We start from the raw sequence: 12,754 nt of genomic DNA on the forward strand, positions 1-12,754 counted from the left end.
TCCAAGCTATAACGATGATTAACAATACAACAATCGAGTCGAGCGTATAACGCAGAGAATGTAACATTTTTACAAGATATATCAACGACTTAAGCCCGTATTAGACTACGGCGTGGGACTGAGATTGGATTGAAATTTAATTAAATTTCCAATCTCAATCCCACGCTGCAGTCTGATACGGGCTTTAGTAAAGCTTTCATTTCCTTACTGCCACCATATTGAACTACAATGTAAAAAATTATGTGAATTTTTTTCATATATACTTTATGTACATCGAAATAAATTAATACTTTTACATGTTCCTCACGCACGTTCAGTAATATAGATCCACAAAATACCGGAAGCTCTTTTCAGGTTCGCTGAGTTAGTAAATAACTATTTATTTTTATTGTGAACAAAATGTAGGACAAATTGAATTATATGTGCATTTACTTTAATGCAGAATAAAAAAAAAAAAAAAAAGAATTTTTAATATATGTTATCGATGTATATTATTGAACCGATGTGATGGCATATGAAAAAAATTTAATTTCAACATACAGCGCGAGAAAAAGTTCTCACTTCTAATTGTAAGTACAACGTTGGATATAATATCCATTGTAAAGTACATTTATATCACTTACATTTCAATGCAGAATCTATCAATTGCATAATGTGACACAATGCATCTTGTGCTGTATTGTAAAATATTAACAACAAGTAAAAAATATAATTCTTACGCTTGTATCATTTTCACGAACAATATAAGTATCTTGCAAAGACGTAATATCATAGAGAAAAAATAGTGTGAAATGCACGTTCAAATCATATTCATTCCTCCATCACACATTAATAGTTATATAACAAATATATACGCCATAACAATAGAAAACTATTTTCTATTATCTTGAGGTGATCTCATTTTGAAAATAAGCGATGGCATCTTGTATAGTTGCAAAGATTTTCAACGACATCGTCCCATAGATATATAGATCACATTTCTTGATCGTTTCGAAAATAGGACTAGGACAATTGACAAAATAAAACTCGATATTCACCCGCGTGAATTCCTCTACGATTACATGCAATACCTGAACGCTACTAGGATCGATATAACTCAACGCGCTCATATCCATTATTATACACTGCACGTCGCACGTCCCCCTAGAATTTTTCTCTTTCAAGAAACGACCCTCCTCGGTCAATTTTCTGTACTTGATAATTTTTTGCGGACACACTCCTACAAGTCTGTATACGAGAGACTTGAAGTAGCTGTTATTGGCAAAATTCAAAGTCCCGCAATAATGAATAATTTTTATCCCATGTATCTCTATTGCCTGCAACAAGGAACAATGTAAAAGCTGATTGATAGCTCGTGTTTTCCGATTTATTTTAGTAAGCCTTACCGCTTTGTATCTACCCATGTCTAAGTACAGATCTGTATGTGGTATGTGACCCAACAGACATGTGTAAGGCCGAATAACTTGCAGTAGAATCATAATCAGTGACACGAGCAATCCCGCGAGTAATCCGACGTCGATATTTATCAGTGTCACGACGAGAAATGTTACGATCCAAATTATAGCGTCGGCCTTGCTCAATTTCCAAAATTTAACGAGCTGATTGGCTTGTTGAAACATTCCTTTTAATGCTACCTGTACAAAAAAGTCTTTAGGAATGATATGCTTTTTCAATAGTTACACGAAATTTTTTTTTTTTTTTTTTAGGATATATTTTTACACGTACAACTATTATGGAAGCCAAGACACATCTCGGTAGAAGCTCAAAAAATGGTCCAATCCACAAAAGTATAATGAGCAGTAATAAGCAAGACACAATGCTCGCTATCTGTGTACGTCCCCCGACGGTTTGCTGAATGAGAGATCTACTCAAGGATGCCGATATTGGCATACACGAAAAGAAGGAACCCATTATGTTACTAAAGCCCTGCAAATAGAATACGTCGCCGGAGATTATTAATCGAAAATCAATACGATAATTGTCAGGATATCGGTGTCTCACCATTGCAAAGAGTTCTTGATTCGAATCTATCTCGTAGTTGAGCTTTTGCGCGAATATTAATGCCATTGATATGGTGATGGTATACGAAACCATGGTTATCGCAATACTATCGACCAACACTAAAGGTAACAATTCAAAACTTGGCACCTCTGGCTTAGGAAGTCTGTTTAAAAGATATGTTTTAATATTATATTAATAGTAATATATAATATATAGAATTTTTGCAAATATTAAGAGAGGATGATAAAACGATATTTACGTACCCCGTGGGAATATGTCCGACAGTTTCGATATTATAAATCTTTGGTAAGTCGCAATAACGAGAGACCAATGTCCCACCAATCACTGCAATAAGTTCAATGGGTATTGGTATGCTGCATTTTTTGTTCACTCTTGGCTATGAAATACAAATAACACGTCATACATTTTAGCTTTTACGAACGCTCAACTAAAGCATTAAGTTAACACGTTGTTTACCTTTAGAAATTCATTGTTAAAAACAAGAATAACAATTGATACAGTTGATACTACTGTAGCAGCTATATTGACGTTTTTAATTTCTTTAAATATATCTATAACAGTCTGAAAAATTAAAGGCGAAGAATAATATTTTATTCCTATATTATACTAATTCATTATTCGAATATACCATAAGTACATAAATAATTTACGTACATAAATACTAAAAATATAATTTATGTTCACTTACAAAAATCAGTTTAAAGTAACCTTTTTGCTTTGGCAGTTTTAAACCAAGAAGATCCTTGATTTGAGATATTAAAACGTAAACGGCAGCTGCTGTCGTAAAGCTGTTGACTAAAGTTTCGCTGAGCAACGTTGTCACAATGCCCAATCGGAATGTATACATTATTATCTACAATGATAAGAAAAATCTCTTCGTATATCCTTTTGATCTCGGATAGATGCGCGCTTTCAAAGATAACAAGGCGTTTACCTGAAGTATCCCGACCATTAGTGTCACAGCCGTTGCTACCTGCATAGGTGTATATACATATGCGACATCCTCGAGATTTTGCGAAACGGCATCCGAGACATTCGCAAACGTGTGTCCCGCGTGTGGACTCGAGTAAAACGTTACTACTTTGCCGGTCATTAGGCAAACCACGGCGAAAGTTCCTGATGAGTGCCAAGAATGTTTCATTGTTCAAGGTTGTCGAATAAGTTCATATTAAGGTGTATTATTTCTAATTGTTCTGCAACGGAAGTTAATGAAATGAATATATTAACTGGGAGAATCGCAAACTGCAGAAGGTATATATATATATATATATATATATCTGCGACTTTGTTAGTTTGAAGTTGTCTTTAGCGCACGTCTTAAAAATCGTTGCATCGTTTTGTCTTATCGTTTCGGTATTCACCTATGGATACGTGCTTGGAGGTGCCGAGGAAGAAATACACGAAGACAGGAAAGAAGGCCATGTATATGCCAACCACCGGCGGTAGATTTCCCAGGAGCGCGTAGGCCATACCCTGCGGTATGTGCATAATCGCCACAGTTAGACCCGAAATGATATCAGGTACTATGTCTTCCTTCCACGTGTATCGGCTAAGCCACCGTATCACCGGTACCGTTGACCCTACGCAGGACTGCCAGTTCTTCGATTTAACATCGTTCATTGCATCCCGCATCACTGGAATCACAAATGACCCATTACAAATTTTATATTTCTATATATAAACTGCACGGGACGCGTCCGCGCACTTTGCTGTTACAACTTACAGGATGATTTTGGCTTCTCGTAATCATAATTCTGATTCAGCGTTTCGTGTTCGTAGAGAGGTCTTTCCAAGTGTATCTGCAACAGTGCGTTGCCCTTGTCCATGACTGATCCGCAATCGCAAGCGCGCTTTACTTTAAGAACTGGTCTCGAGGCTCAGTGTGAGCTTTATACATTCGCTATCTGCAATCAAATCAATATTATACGCATATAGCTGATATAATATCTTCAATCCTAGATAAAATATCTCTACAATCAACATTTCCTCCTTCATCGTTCATGATTGCATAACGTCTTGACTAGAATTTTTCGCTATCATATTTTATATTAAATCTGTAATAATTCAGTAAACAAATTCATATAATTATATGAATAAATTGTGCGAGCGAGCAAGAGAGAGAGAGAAAATATATTATCCAAACGCACGGAATGTATGAGTATATTGCTATTGTTAATGTTATATAATAATACATGTTTATTATAAAAATGTGTATAAAATTTTTATCAGGTTGAAATTATAAGCATTTTAAAGCTGTATCTCATCCATGTTATCTACTAGGAAGCTAAACTTACATTTTATATGTTAAAACATGGTCTCTCCTTGTGATCTTTAGCAAAGAGATAATTGGGATCTTCAATAACATGTGACATGTGACTAACAGTCGGACAAGGTCCATTAGCCAAACGCATTGATTGGCACACAATATTCACGGTTATAATCTCAATTCAAATCTAACCATTCTAACCTACATTCGTCCGCTGTCAGCTGTTGTCAACGTTGGTGACAACGACAACTTGTCAATAAACGTTCCGCGGCGACATTCCTTTTCACGCTTCATCTCGAATAATGTCGAATAATGACAATAATGTCGAAGCTAGAAGGCGAATCCGAGAGGCGTGCCACAACCTGTCGCGAGAGGCGAGAGGTTTGTCTCAATCTCAATTGTTTCTGTTATCTGAAGGATAGGTACGCGAGCTAACCTCACATTCGAACCTATCAACTCCCACATGGGTTGCACCGGTTGCACGCGTGTCGTTTGCTAATCGAGTTGCTACGTGAATGAACATTTACGAAACGCTCTGCAAAAATGCGAACGAAAATGTAATTTGTGATTGAAATATTAGTTTCTAGTATATTCAAGTATATTAATGTACATACTTATAAATAGGAAACACGCAGTCCCCGACTCCTCCAAATTATATATAGGATGAATCATGTAATTATCGTTACAATTAATTAGAGAGGAGTACGTTGTTTAACACGAACTACCAAAGGAGTCAAAATGACCCGTTTGACATTTTAATAATTTCAGAATTGTTTATATTATTAGTCAGAATTTCTATGAAAATTTCAAGACTTTGAGACTCTCAGAATTTTTCATTTGAATTGGAACATTTTTCATAAAAATTGCAAAAAGAACAGTTTTAGTGTATTTTGGCACATTGTAACGATATGTGACGCGTTGGAAAAGTTTATTGCAATCACACAAAATTATATATATTATATTATATTTAATTCTTTATACATGTTACGCACTAATTTTATCACAATTTCTTATATTGCAGAATTGTACTTGCAGAGCAAAGTTGCGGAAATAGATGACTCGATTACGCCGCTCGCTTTCTACCGCGAGTACGTCTCGAAGAACGTACCACTAGTTATAAGAGGCGTAATAAAACATTGGCCCGCTGTGAGCAAATGGTCTATACCGTATTTTCGCAAGGTGATCGGTGACGAAAAGGTTTCGGTCGCCGTAACGCCGAACGGCTATGCGGATGCGATAGCCGAACGGGATGATGACGCTAAAGAATTCTTCGTAATGCCCGAGGACCGTCTACTCACGATATCAGCATTTCTCGACACGTTGGAGAACACGAAGGAGAACAGTGTATTTTACATACAGCAACAAAACTCAAATTTTATGCATAGCTTTCGCAAGTTGTGGCCAGATGCAGAAACCGAGATATCATGGGCCAGCGAGGCGTTTGGAAAGCAACCTGACGCTGTGAATTTTTGGATGGGAGACGAAAGAGCTGTGACTTCCAGTAAAGTTTTATTTTACCTGGTAACAGAAATACTTGAAAGTATATTTCGATATCTCGGATCTAAATGATACAAAATTATCATCGTTACGTAAATCTCATTCTTATAATTTCGACACGTTTGCAAAATGCATTTCTGTTCACACAATTTTACAAGTGTACACAGTTAATTTTAAAACGTGGGGTAACACACGTTCGAATTAAACTAGATATTCTTACTGTGAGTGCCAAGTAAGGTTTTCTTTTATTTAGTAACACTTGAAAGTATCTCGATATTCGATATCTCGAATTTAAATGATATGAGATGATCATCGTTATGGAAATTTAATTCTTATAATTTAAAGAATTTTGTAAATTGCACAATTTTATTTTGTACTTATTAATTCTAAAGATCAGTAATACACATTTGGATTAAACTAGGTATTTTTACAAATTTGTAGTGCACAAAGATCCTTATGAAAATATATATTGCGTTGTGTCTGGTGAAAAGAACTTTATCTTACATCCTCCCACTGATCTGCCATGGATTCCATATCGAACGTATCCGTCTGCCGTTTACAAGGAGTGCGAACCCGGAAAATGGATTATCGAATCCATAGTTAATGGAACACCTAATTCCGAGGAAATCACAAATCTCGCATCGACGCCATGGATATGTGTGGATCCCCTAAATCCAAACTATGAAAAGTTCAGTCACGTACACAGCAGTAGTTTTATTTTCAAAATGACATTTATTTTAATGATTAAAGATAAACGAAAACTTTACTTATAGATTTCCAGAATATCGTAATACACATAGCTTGAAAGTCACACTCAGAGCTGGAGATGTATTGTACTTGCCGTCGTTATGGTTCCATCATGTGACACAGTCTCACGCTTGCATATCCGTTAATTATTGGTACGATATGGAATTCGATATCAAGTATGCCTACTTCAAAGCACTCGAGACATTGTGCAAATAAACGAGTAAGTGATTAAGGCACGCTTCAAACATTCGTGTGTACAGACGATGCTATTTTATTTTTAAGTCATTTGGTGCATGCAAGAGACTAAAGAAATCTTATTCTTATGTAGGTACTTGTATCTTTTCTTTCTCTCTCCCCCCCCCCTCCCTCTCTGTGTGTGAGTGTACACGTGTACATATATGTATATGTACTTAATGGCTATAGTACATCATCACATCATATACTAGTTCATAATGTAATATAATTAAATATGTATAAATGTCCACGCAAGACACTTACACGTGCTCATCGTAGTTATATATGTTGCTGATATACTTATTAAATTAAATGCATGTCTTACCAATGATACAAAGATATTACTAATATATACGTTATTATTCTCACAGAACGTACAATCGTATTATATTTTTACGAAACTGCCAAGAAACTACAGGAAAATTTAAGTCAGGCTGTTTCGTCGTTATCTCCGGTGAGTAAATTGTATTTTGAACGCTTTGTACCATAATTCTGAGTTTCGTACATCTTTCGGTTTTCTAGGTATTTCCGATAGTTGTTCTCGCGTTTTCTCCGTTGCTCCTCCGCCTGCTGTCGCAGTTTCTCGGGATTCATATGTGTGGTCACCATGTGCCTCGTTAATGAGCTCATGAATTTATACGTAATTCCGCACACGTCGCAGGAAAGTATCTCCTCATTTCCTCCCTGTTGCTATTTGCGAGAAAGAAAAATCATTTACAAATCCAAGTAAAAAAAAATTGTAAACGCACAAGGAAATATAAAGTCATATGAACATTTGGTAAATTTTCTCTTTTATATATGCTATAAAGAAAAGAGGAGGGATTACAGAGTAAAATAGTTTACATACTTGTTGATGTACCAGCATGTGTCTCTGCAGATTGTTCAATCTGTTGAACTCACGACCGCATACTTCGCAATCGAACTTCTTGTCGGGATCGTGATGCTTCTTGTGCATACTCAGGTCGGTTATGTGGTGGAAGGTCTTCTGGCATATATCACACGTGTACTTGCGTTGTTCGTTAGGCATATGCGACTCCTCGTGTTTCGCCAGACTGGTCTTATCCATAAACCGTCGACCGCAGTAAATGCAAGGAAGCGGTCGCGATTGGGAATTGTGTAGTGTCAAGTGACGACGTAGCGCCGTGGATGTAGGGAAATTTTTGTGGCATTCCAAGCACTGGAACGGTCGATCACCGGTGTGAGTCTTTCGATGGCGGGCGAGCGAACCCTGATCTGGATACCTAAAAAAATTAAGACTTGACTTTATAAAGACAACTCCACGTATTGAGAATTTTATTAAATAAAATAATATGGATAGAATAAGATAGAAAAAAATAAAAAATAAGATTATACTAAGCATATATATGTGCATTCGCTAAATATTTCGACTTGCCTTTTAGGACACGAATCGCAAGGAAAGTTTCTCGTAGTTATATCCTCTTCACGAGCGTGCTTTAGTCTATTATGCCTCAGTAATTGGAAAGATGTTTTAAAGCTTTTATTACAGATGTCGCACTTCAAATTGTCTGTTGTTGGTATAATGACTTGAGTTCTCTTTTGTCCATTCTCATCCTCTGATATTATCAGGGATATAGTCACAGTATTGTCTTCATTGTCAAAATCTTGAAGCGACGACGACACCGTACTTGTAGTCTAGCGAATTATAAATATAAATAGAAACTGTCCATCTGTGTATATGTGTGTGCGTGCGTGTGTGTAAAGCTCATTGATATACAATATAAAACGTACCTGTTTATTAGAAACAGACTTTGAATCTATATCAGGTAAAATAAAAGACTCCTCTTCGACCGTGCTGCTGTTCTGATGTAATTTAGATTGCGATTCTTTATTGGTATTGTCGTCGCTGCTTTCAGCAATCGCGTAATTTCCGTCCTCGGTTAAATATACCGGTTGCAGAGTTCCGCTAGCATCCTTGAAGTATAATTGACCGTCTTCGTCCTCGTGCAAAAATATTTGATCCTGAAAAAGCAAAAAAATATATAATATATCCACTTATAAGGTCTCAATAAACTTTTCGAATGAAAATGTTATGTCGTATACTTGAGAACTGTCTTCTTCTTGATTTTGATTGGTCTCGGAATTCGGCACCTCCCAAGACATTTGCTCATCTTGCTCCATCGTTGTGTTATCATATTGATATTGTTCATTGTCGTCGATAGCTTGCGCTACGTACAGTGTCTCCATGTTGTCGCCTTCGTAGTAAATGGTACCCTCAACCGGTATGGTATTTGCTTCAAGTCGTTCCATCTAAAATAATGATTGCTTGTTAATAATATTAAAAGACCATTTTACATTTACAATACTTGGATCAGATATACTAACTTTGACGTAGTGATCATTGAGCTTTTCTTGCTGCTGCTTAACGGTAGCATCTGGCTTCTTTGTTCCAAGCACCGTGTACAACAGATTATTCTCTGTATTTTTCACTATCTCTTGAGTCGACTCACTATCGTCCTCGATATTGTTTACTTTATTTCCATCCATTCGAGATTTGTCCACTTTTCCCGTAGAATCCACATGGATCTTTAAATCTAATCTGTTTGATGGCAACAGGATAGTTTGATTATTTACATGCTTCTTGTCAGCCTGCGTCCGCAAAGAGCTCGCGCGATTATCCGTCATTTCGAAATTATTGTCCAACCCATCCACGCGTTCCAGCTCCTCATCCTCCCAATCCTCATCAACGTCATAGTTTATAACTTGCTTCTTAGTGGTTTTCTGCGTACTACTTTTTACATTTTTGACGGGTTCCTTTTCCACGTGCGAAGTAAACATCGAGTTCTCCTCGTCGAAGCCATAAAGTTCCATGTTTTTACTAGTCGCCTTGTCATTTCTCTTTGTCTTTTCACGCGTTTCACTGTCCTGCGCATCCGCCAACTTGTCCTTATCCGAGGCATTACCATCCGGTGGTGTCTCTTCACCTTCCTCCTCGACTTCTTCAATTATTTCTATGATCTCTTCTATTTCTGCCTCCTCAGAATCTTCGGCGGTTACTTCAGATTCGAATATAATGTTCTCTTCCGTAACATTTCCATCTTTCAATACCTCCATAACATCCTTGTTATCCATAACTAAGCTCTCCAATATTTCCGACGACAACTCCATCTTTAAATAAAGATTATGTCTGAAAAAGTAAACACACAAACGTTTAAAAAAAGTGAATAACGTTAAACTTTGTATATTTGTATCTTTTAGTCTTATTTTAAGAATATATTTTTATTTTTTAAGTAACAAAAAGGCTCTTCTTTTTTATATTATATCCTGATCATTAGGAGCTCGCAAGGAAAAAAAAACGCATATGGATGGTGTAAATAATTCTGGCTGTTCTAGATATCTGAAACACAAAAACCAAAATTTTGTTATTCAAGAGAAGTGTGGCTATCGTCTGAACTAGACTAAATGTTATACGTTTATTAGCTTTTTCTTTTAATAAAATACCTATACTACCAAATTTTTGACGAAAAACTATAATATTTTATATTAATAAAAAGCCGTTATTTGTCTAGAGTGGAAATATTGGTTTAAGTACGGTGTCCACGATGCAAGAACTGTGTCCAAGTTTCGATTTAAGCCAATCAACTTGCAGCTCTTACAGAAAAGTAGCAGTTTCATTGGCTTAAACCGAAACTTGGACACAGTTCTTGCATCGTGGACACCGGGCTTTAGTTCTAGGGCTGCGGTCCACTTGACGCTACGAATGCTTTCAATGAAGAAAGAAGGAGAAGAAGAACGCTTCAAACCTAGTTCAGACGATAGCCACGCTTCTCCTGAATAAGAAAATGTTTGGTTTTTGTGTTTCAGATACCTAGAACAGTTGGAATCATTTACACCGTTCATATGCATTTTTTCTTGCGAGCTCTTAATGATCAGGCTGTAACATAAAAAAGAGCGGTTTTTTTTGTTATTTAAAAAATAAAAATACAGGGTGTATATATATTCTTAAAATAAGGCTAAAAGAACACGCAAAAATTCGCGTTATTCGCTTTTTTCCTTATAAAAAATTCCTGAAAAATACCCTTTTTATGATCTTTCGAACCAGAGAGAATGCTCCCTTAAATATTTCACTACAAAAGCTAGTCGATCACCACTAAAGTGACAATAGACTTGTTCGTTGTTAGCTAAACTTCTTGCACGGTTCATCTTTCCTCTTTTTTCTTTTCACGTTGCCCACGTTGGAGAGAAAAAGAGGAAAAGATGAAATGTGCAAGTTCAGCTAAAACGAACAGGTCTAATATAAAAATAAATAATTCAGCGCAGCATTGTACTACATGTTCCAAAAATAATAAGAGACGTAGATCATGATATTATTGTGCAATATATATATAACGTTACTTGCAGAATGTCCTAAAATCTACACAAATCTATGCACGCAACTGTATAACACGTAACTTTCGAGTTTTTTTTTTACACTTTTTATATTCATTCGCATCTCGTTTTGTTCTTATCGTTACACGTGCATTTAAATGGAGAAAATTTCAATTTTACTTACAACAGAAACTTTTTATTCTCGACTCAACTCATGAATTAAATTTAAGAAATCTCAAATCCGTAATTAACTCTGAATGGTTTTTTAATTAGACACGTATATCCTCACTGCCATTAACCGCCGCACTATGCGCACTGGTAGCTGCCTCTCCCGGTAGCGTTTTTCAGCTCCAGTTCCTCCGCGACGGAAAAGTTAATAATGTGCCAGGGGCTAAACAAATCCGGCTTATCCGGCGCGAAAACCGGTGGAACCATGTTGACGCATCATCATATACATTCCGGCGAGGGACGTGTTGACCGATGCTAAGGAAAAGTCGCGCGTCCTACGTGCCGACGGATACTTGTGCGCGAATTCCTGCTCGCAGGCCAAAGTCGCGCCTTGGGCTTGGGGTCGAGGGCGGGAGGCGGTGGGCGCAGGAAGGCGCGAACGCGAAACATCTGAGGGACATCGCGCGAGGCGAAGGTCGCGTGTCGCGCCACGAGCCACGAGGGCACGAGGCACGAGGTGCAACGTCGATCGACGCGTCCGAAACACGGCCGCCTCGCGATTTCTCGCGTGACTCGCGTCCCGCACTGTCCGGGCGCGTCGAGCGCCGCGGCGTCGAGGAACGCGACGCGGAACGGAGACGAGAATACGTCGCGACGTTCCGCGCGACGCCGAGAGCAGCTTCAGCTTCAGCAGCTAAGACTCACCAGTCGGTACGAAAATCCCGTGAATTTATCAACGGCTAGCAATATGGCCAACCCTGAACCCGGGCGACAGAGAAGATGGGTAGGAGGAAGGGAGGGAAGGAGGGAGGTGTGTAGCCGAGAAAGAGAGAGCGTTTATCGTCGCACGGAATTACGACTTACGACTTACGCGACGCGAAGATAGCCGCGCGCTCGATATCGATTATTATTGATGCTCGTCGACCGCCGAACGTACATACCTGTCGCTGTTCCGCGAAATCGCGGGCAAACACGCCGCACGTCACGGTTCGATGTGTGCTCGGTCGATACGCCGATTGTCCGAGGTCGCCTCTCCTGTCTTCTCCACCAAGCGAGCGAGCGCGGCGATGCCACAGGCCAGCGCGCCCAGCGCGGGAGTTTCACGGCGCTGGTACGCACGCGCAACCGGAAGCTCGGGGCGGCGCGGTCGCGCGAAGCGTATCGACCAATCGAGCTTTATGAGCTTTATCCAACGCGAAAATGGCACATTGGCACGGATATACGCGCATATATTTCATGACGTTACTCCTCTACGCGTATTCGCTTTAATTTTTGCATGTGAGTATATGTAAAAGAGAGTAAAGAAAAACAGGAAAGAGCACGTGGTGTTAGCGAAGCGGACGGAAGCGACTATAAACCCTAAAGCAGCATCCCCATGGAGAGAGAAATAGCGGAACGGAACTAAAACGGAATCGCTCTGATTGGCTAATCTTCAAGTGGGGGCTTTCAAAGATATGGGATATTAGCCAATCAAAGGACGTCCGTTTTACGTCC

General features: G+C 38.4%; 3 protein-coding genes across 9 annotated transcripts; 1 reads left to right on the top strand and 2 right to left on the bottom strand.

Moving 5' to 3' along the window:
• Window positions 1-637: 637 nt before the first annotated feature.
• Window positions 638-4,404, bottom strand: LOC112453395 (solute carrier family 26 member 10). The gene is made up of 11 exons (XM_025014174.1): window positions 4,317-4,404; window positions 3,746-3,926; window positions 3,384-3,656; window positions 2,957-3,138; window positions 2,711-2,875; window positions 2,479-2,583; window positions 2,265-2,398; window positions 2,002-2,164; window positions 1,726-1,926; window positions 1,386-1,634; window positions 638-1,316 (listed from the first exon to the last, which is right to left on the bottom strand). The coding sequence occupies exons 2-11, from the start codon at window positions 3,846-3,848 to the stop codon at window positions 882-884; spliced, it is 2,010 nt and encodes a 669-aa protein (XP_024869942.1). The 5' UTR covers window positions 3,849-3,926; window positions 4,317-4,404; the 3' UTR covers window positions 638-881.
• A 171-nt stretch (window positions 4,405-4,575) lies between these two features.
• On the top strand, window positions 4,576-7,380 carry LOC112453460 (jmjC domain-containing protein 7). The gene is made up of 6 exons (XM_025014247.1): window positions 4,576-4,669; window positions 5,310-5,789; window positions 6,227-6,473; window positions 6,559-6,752; window positions 7,138-7,220; window positions 7,289-7,380. The coding sequence occupies exons 1-4, from the start codon at window positions 4,591-4,593 to the stop codon at window positions 6,746-6,748; spliced, it is 996 nt and encodes a 331-aa protein (XP_024870015.1). The 5' UTR covers window positions 4,576-4,590; the 3' UTR covers window positions 6,749-6,752; window positions 7,138-7,220; window positions 7,289-7,380.
• Window positions 6,780-12,328, bottom strand: LOC112453369 (zinc finger and BTB domain-containing protein 17-like). Of its 7 annotated transcripts, none has more exons than XM_025014158.1 (7): window positions 12,202-12,328; window positions 9,110-9,892; window positions 8,828-9,034; window positions 8,516-8,746; window positions 8,160-8,419; window positions 7,614-8,007; window positions 6,780-7,456 (listed from the first exon to the last, which is right to left on the bottom strand). In XM_025014158.1, the coding sequence occupies exons 2-7, from the start codon at window positions 9,890-9,892 to the stop codon at window positions 7,196-7,198; spliced, it is 2,136 nt and encodes a 711-aa protein (XP_024869926.1). In that variant the 5' UTR covers window positions 12,202-12,328; the 3' UTR covers window positions 6,780-7,195. The 7 variants fall into 7 exon arrangements, with proteins under 7 accessions (XP_024869926.1, XP_024869889.1, XP_024869905.1 ...); XM_025014121.1 differs by having other exon boundaries at window positions 9,110-9,911; XM_025014137.1 differs by lacking the exon at window positions 12,202-12,328 and adding an exon at window positions 11,966-12,123 and having other exon boundaries at window positions 9,110-9,911.
• Between the last annotated feature and the right edge of the window lie 426 nt (window positions 12,329-12,754).

This window comes from Temnothorax curvispinosus, unplaced genomic scaffold (genome assembly GCF_003070985.1).
Source record: "Temnothorax curvispinosus isolate PA1 unplaced genomic scaffold, ASM307098v1 QBEX01000305.1, whole genome shotgun sequence".
In the NCBI taxonomy this organism is placed as follows: Eukaryota; Metazoa; Arthropoda; class Insecta; order Hymenoptera; family Formicidae; genus Temnothorax; species Temnothorax curvispinosus.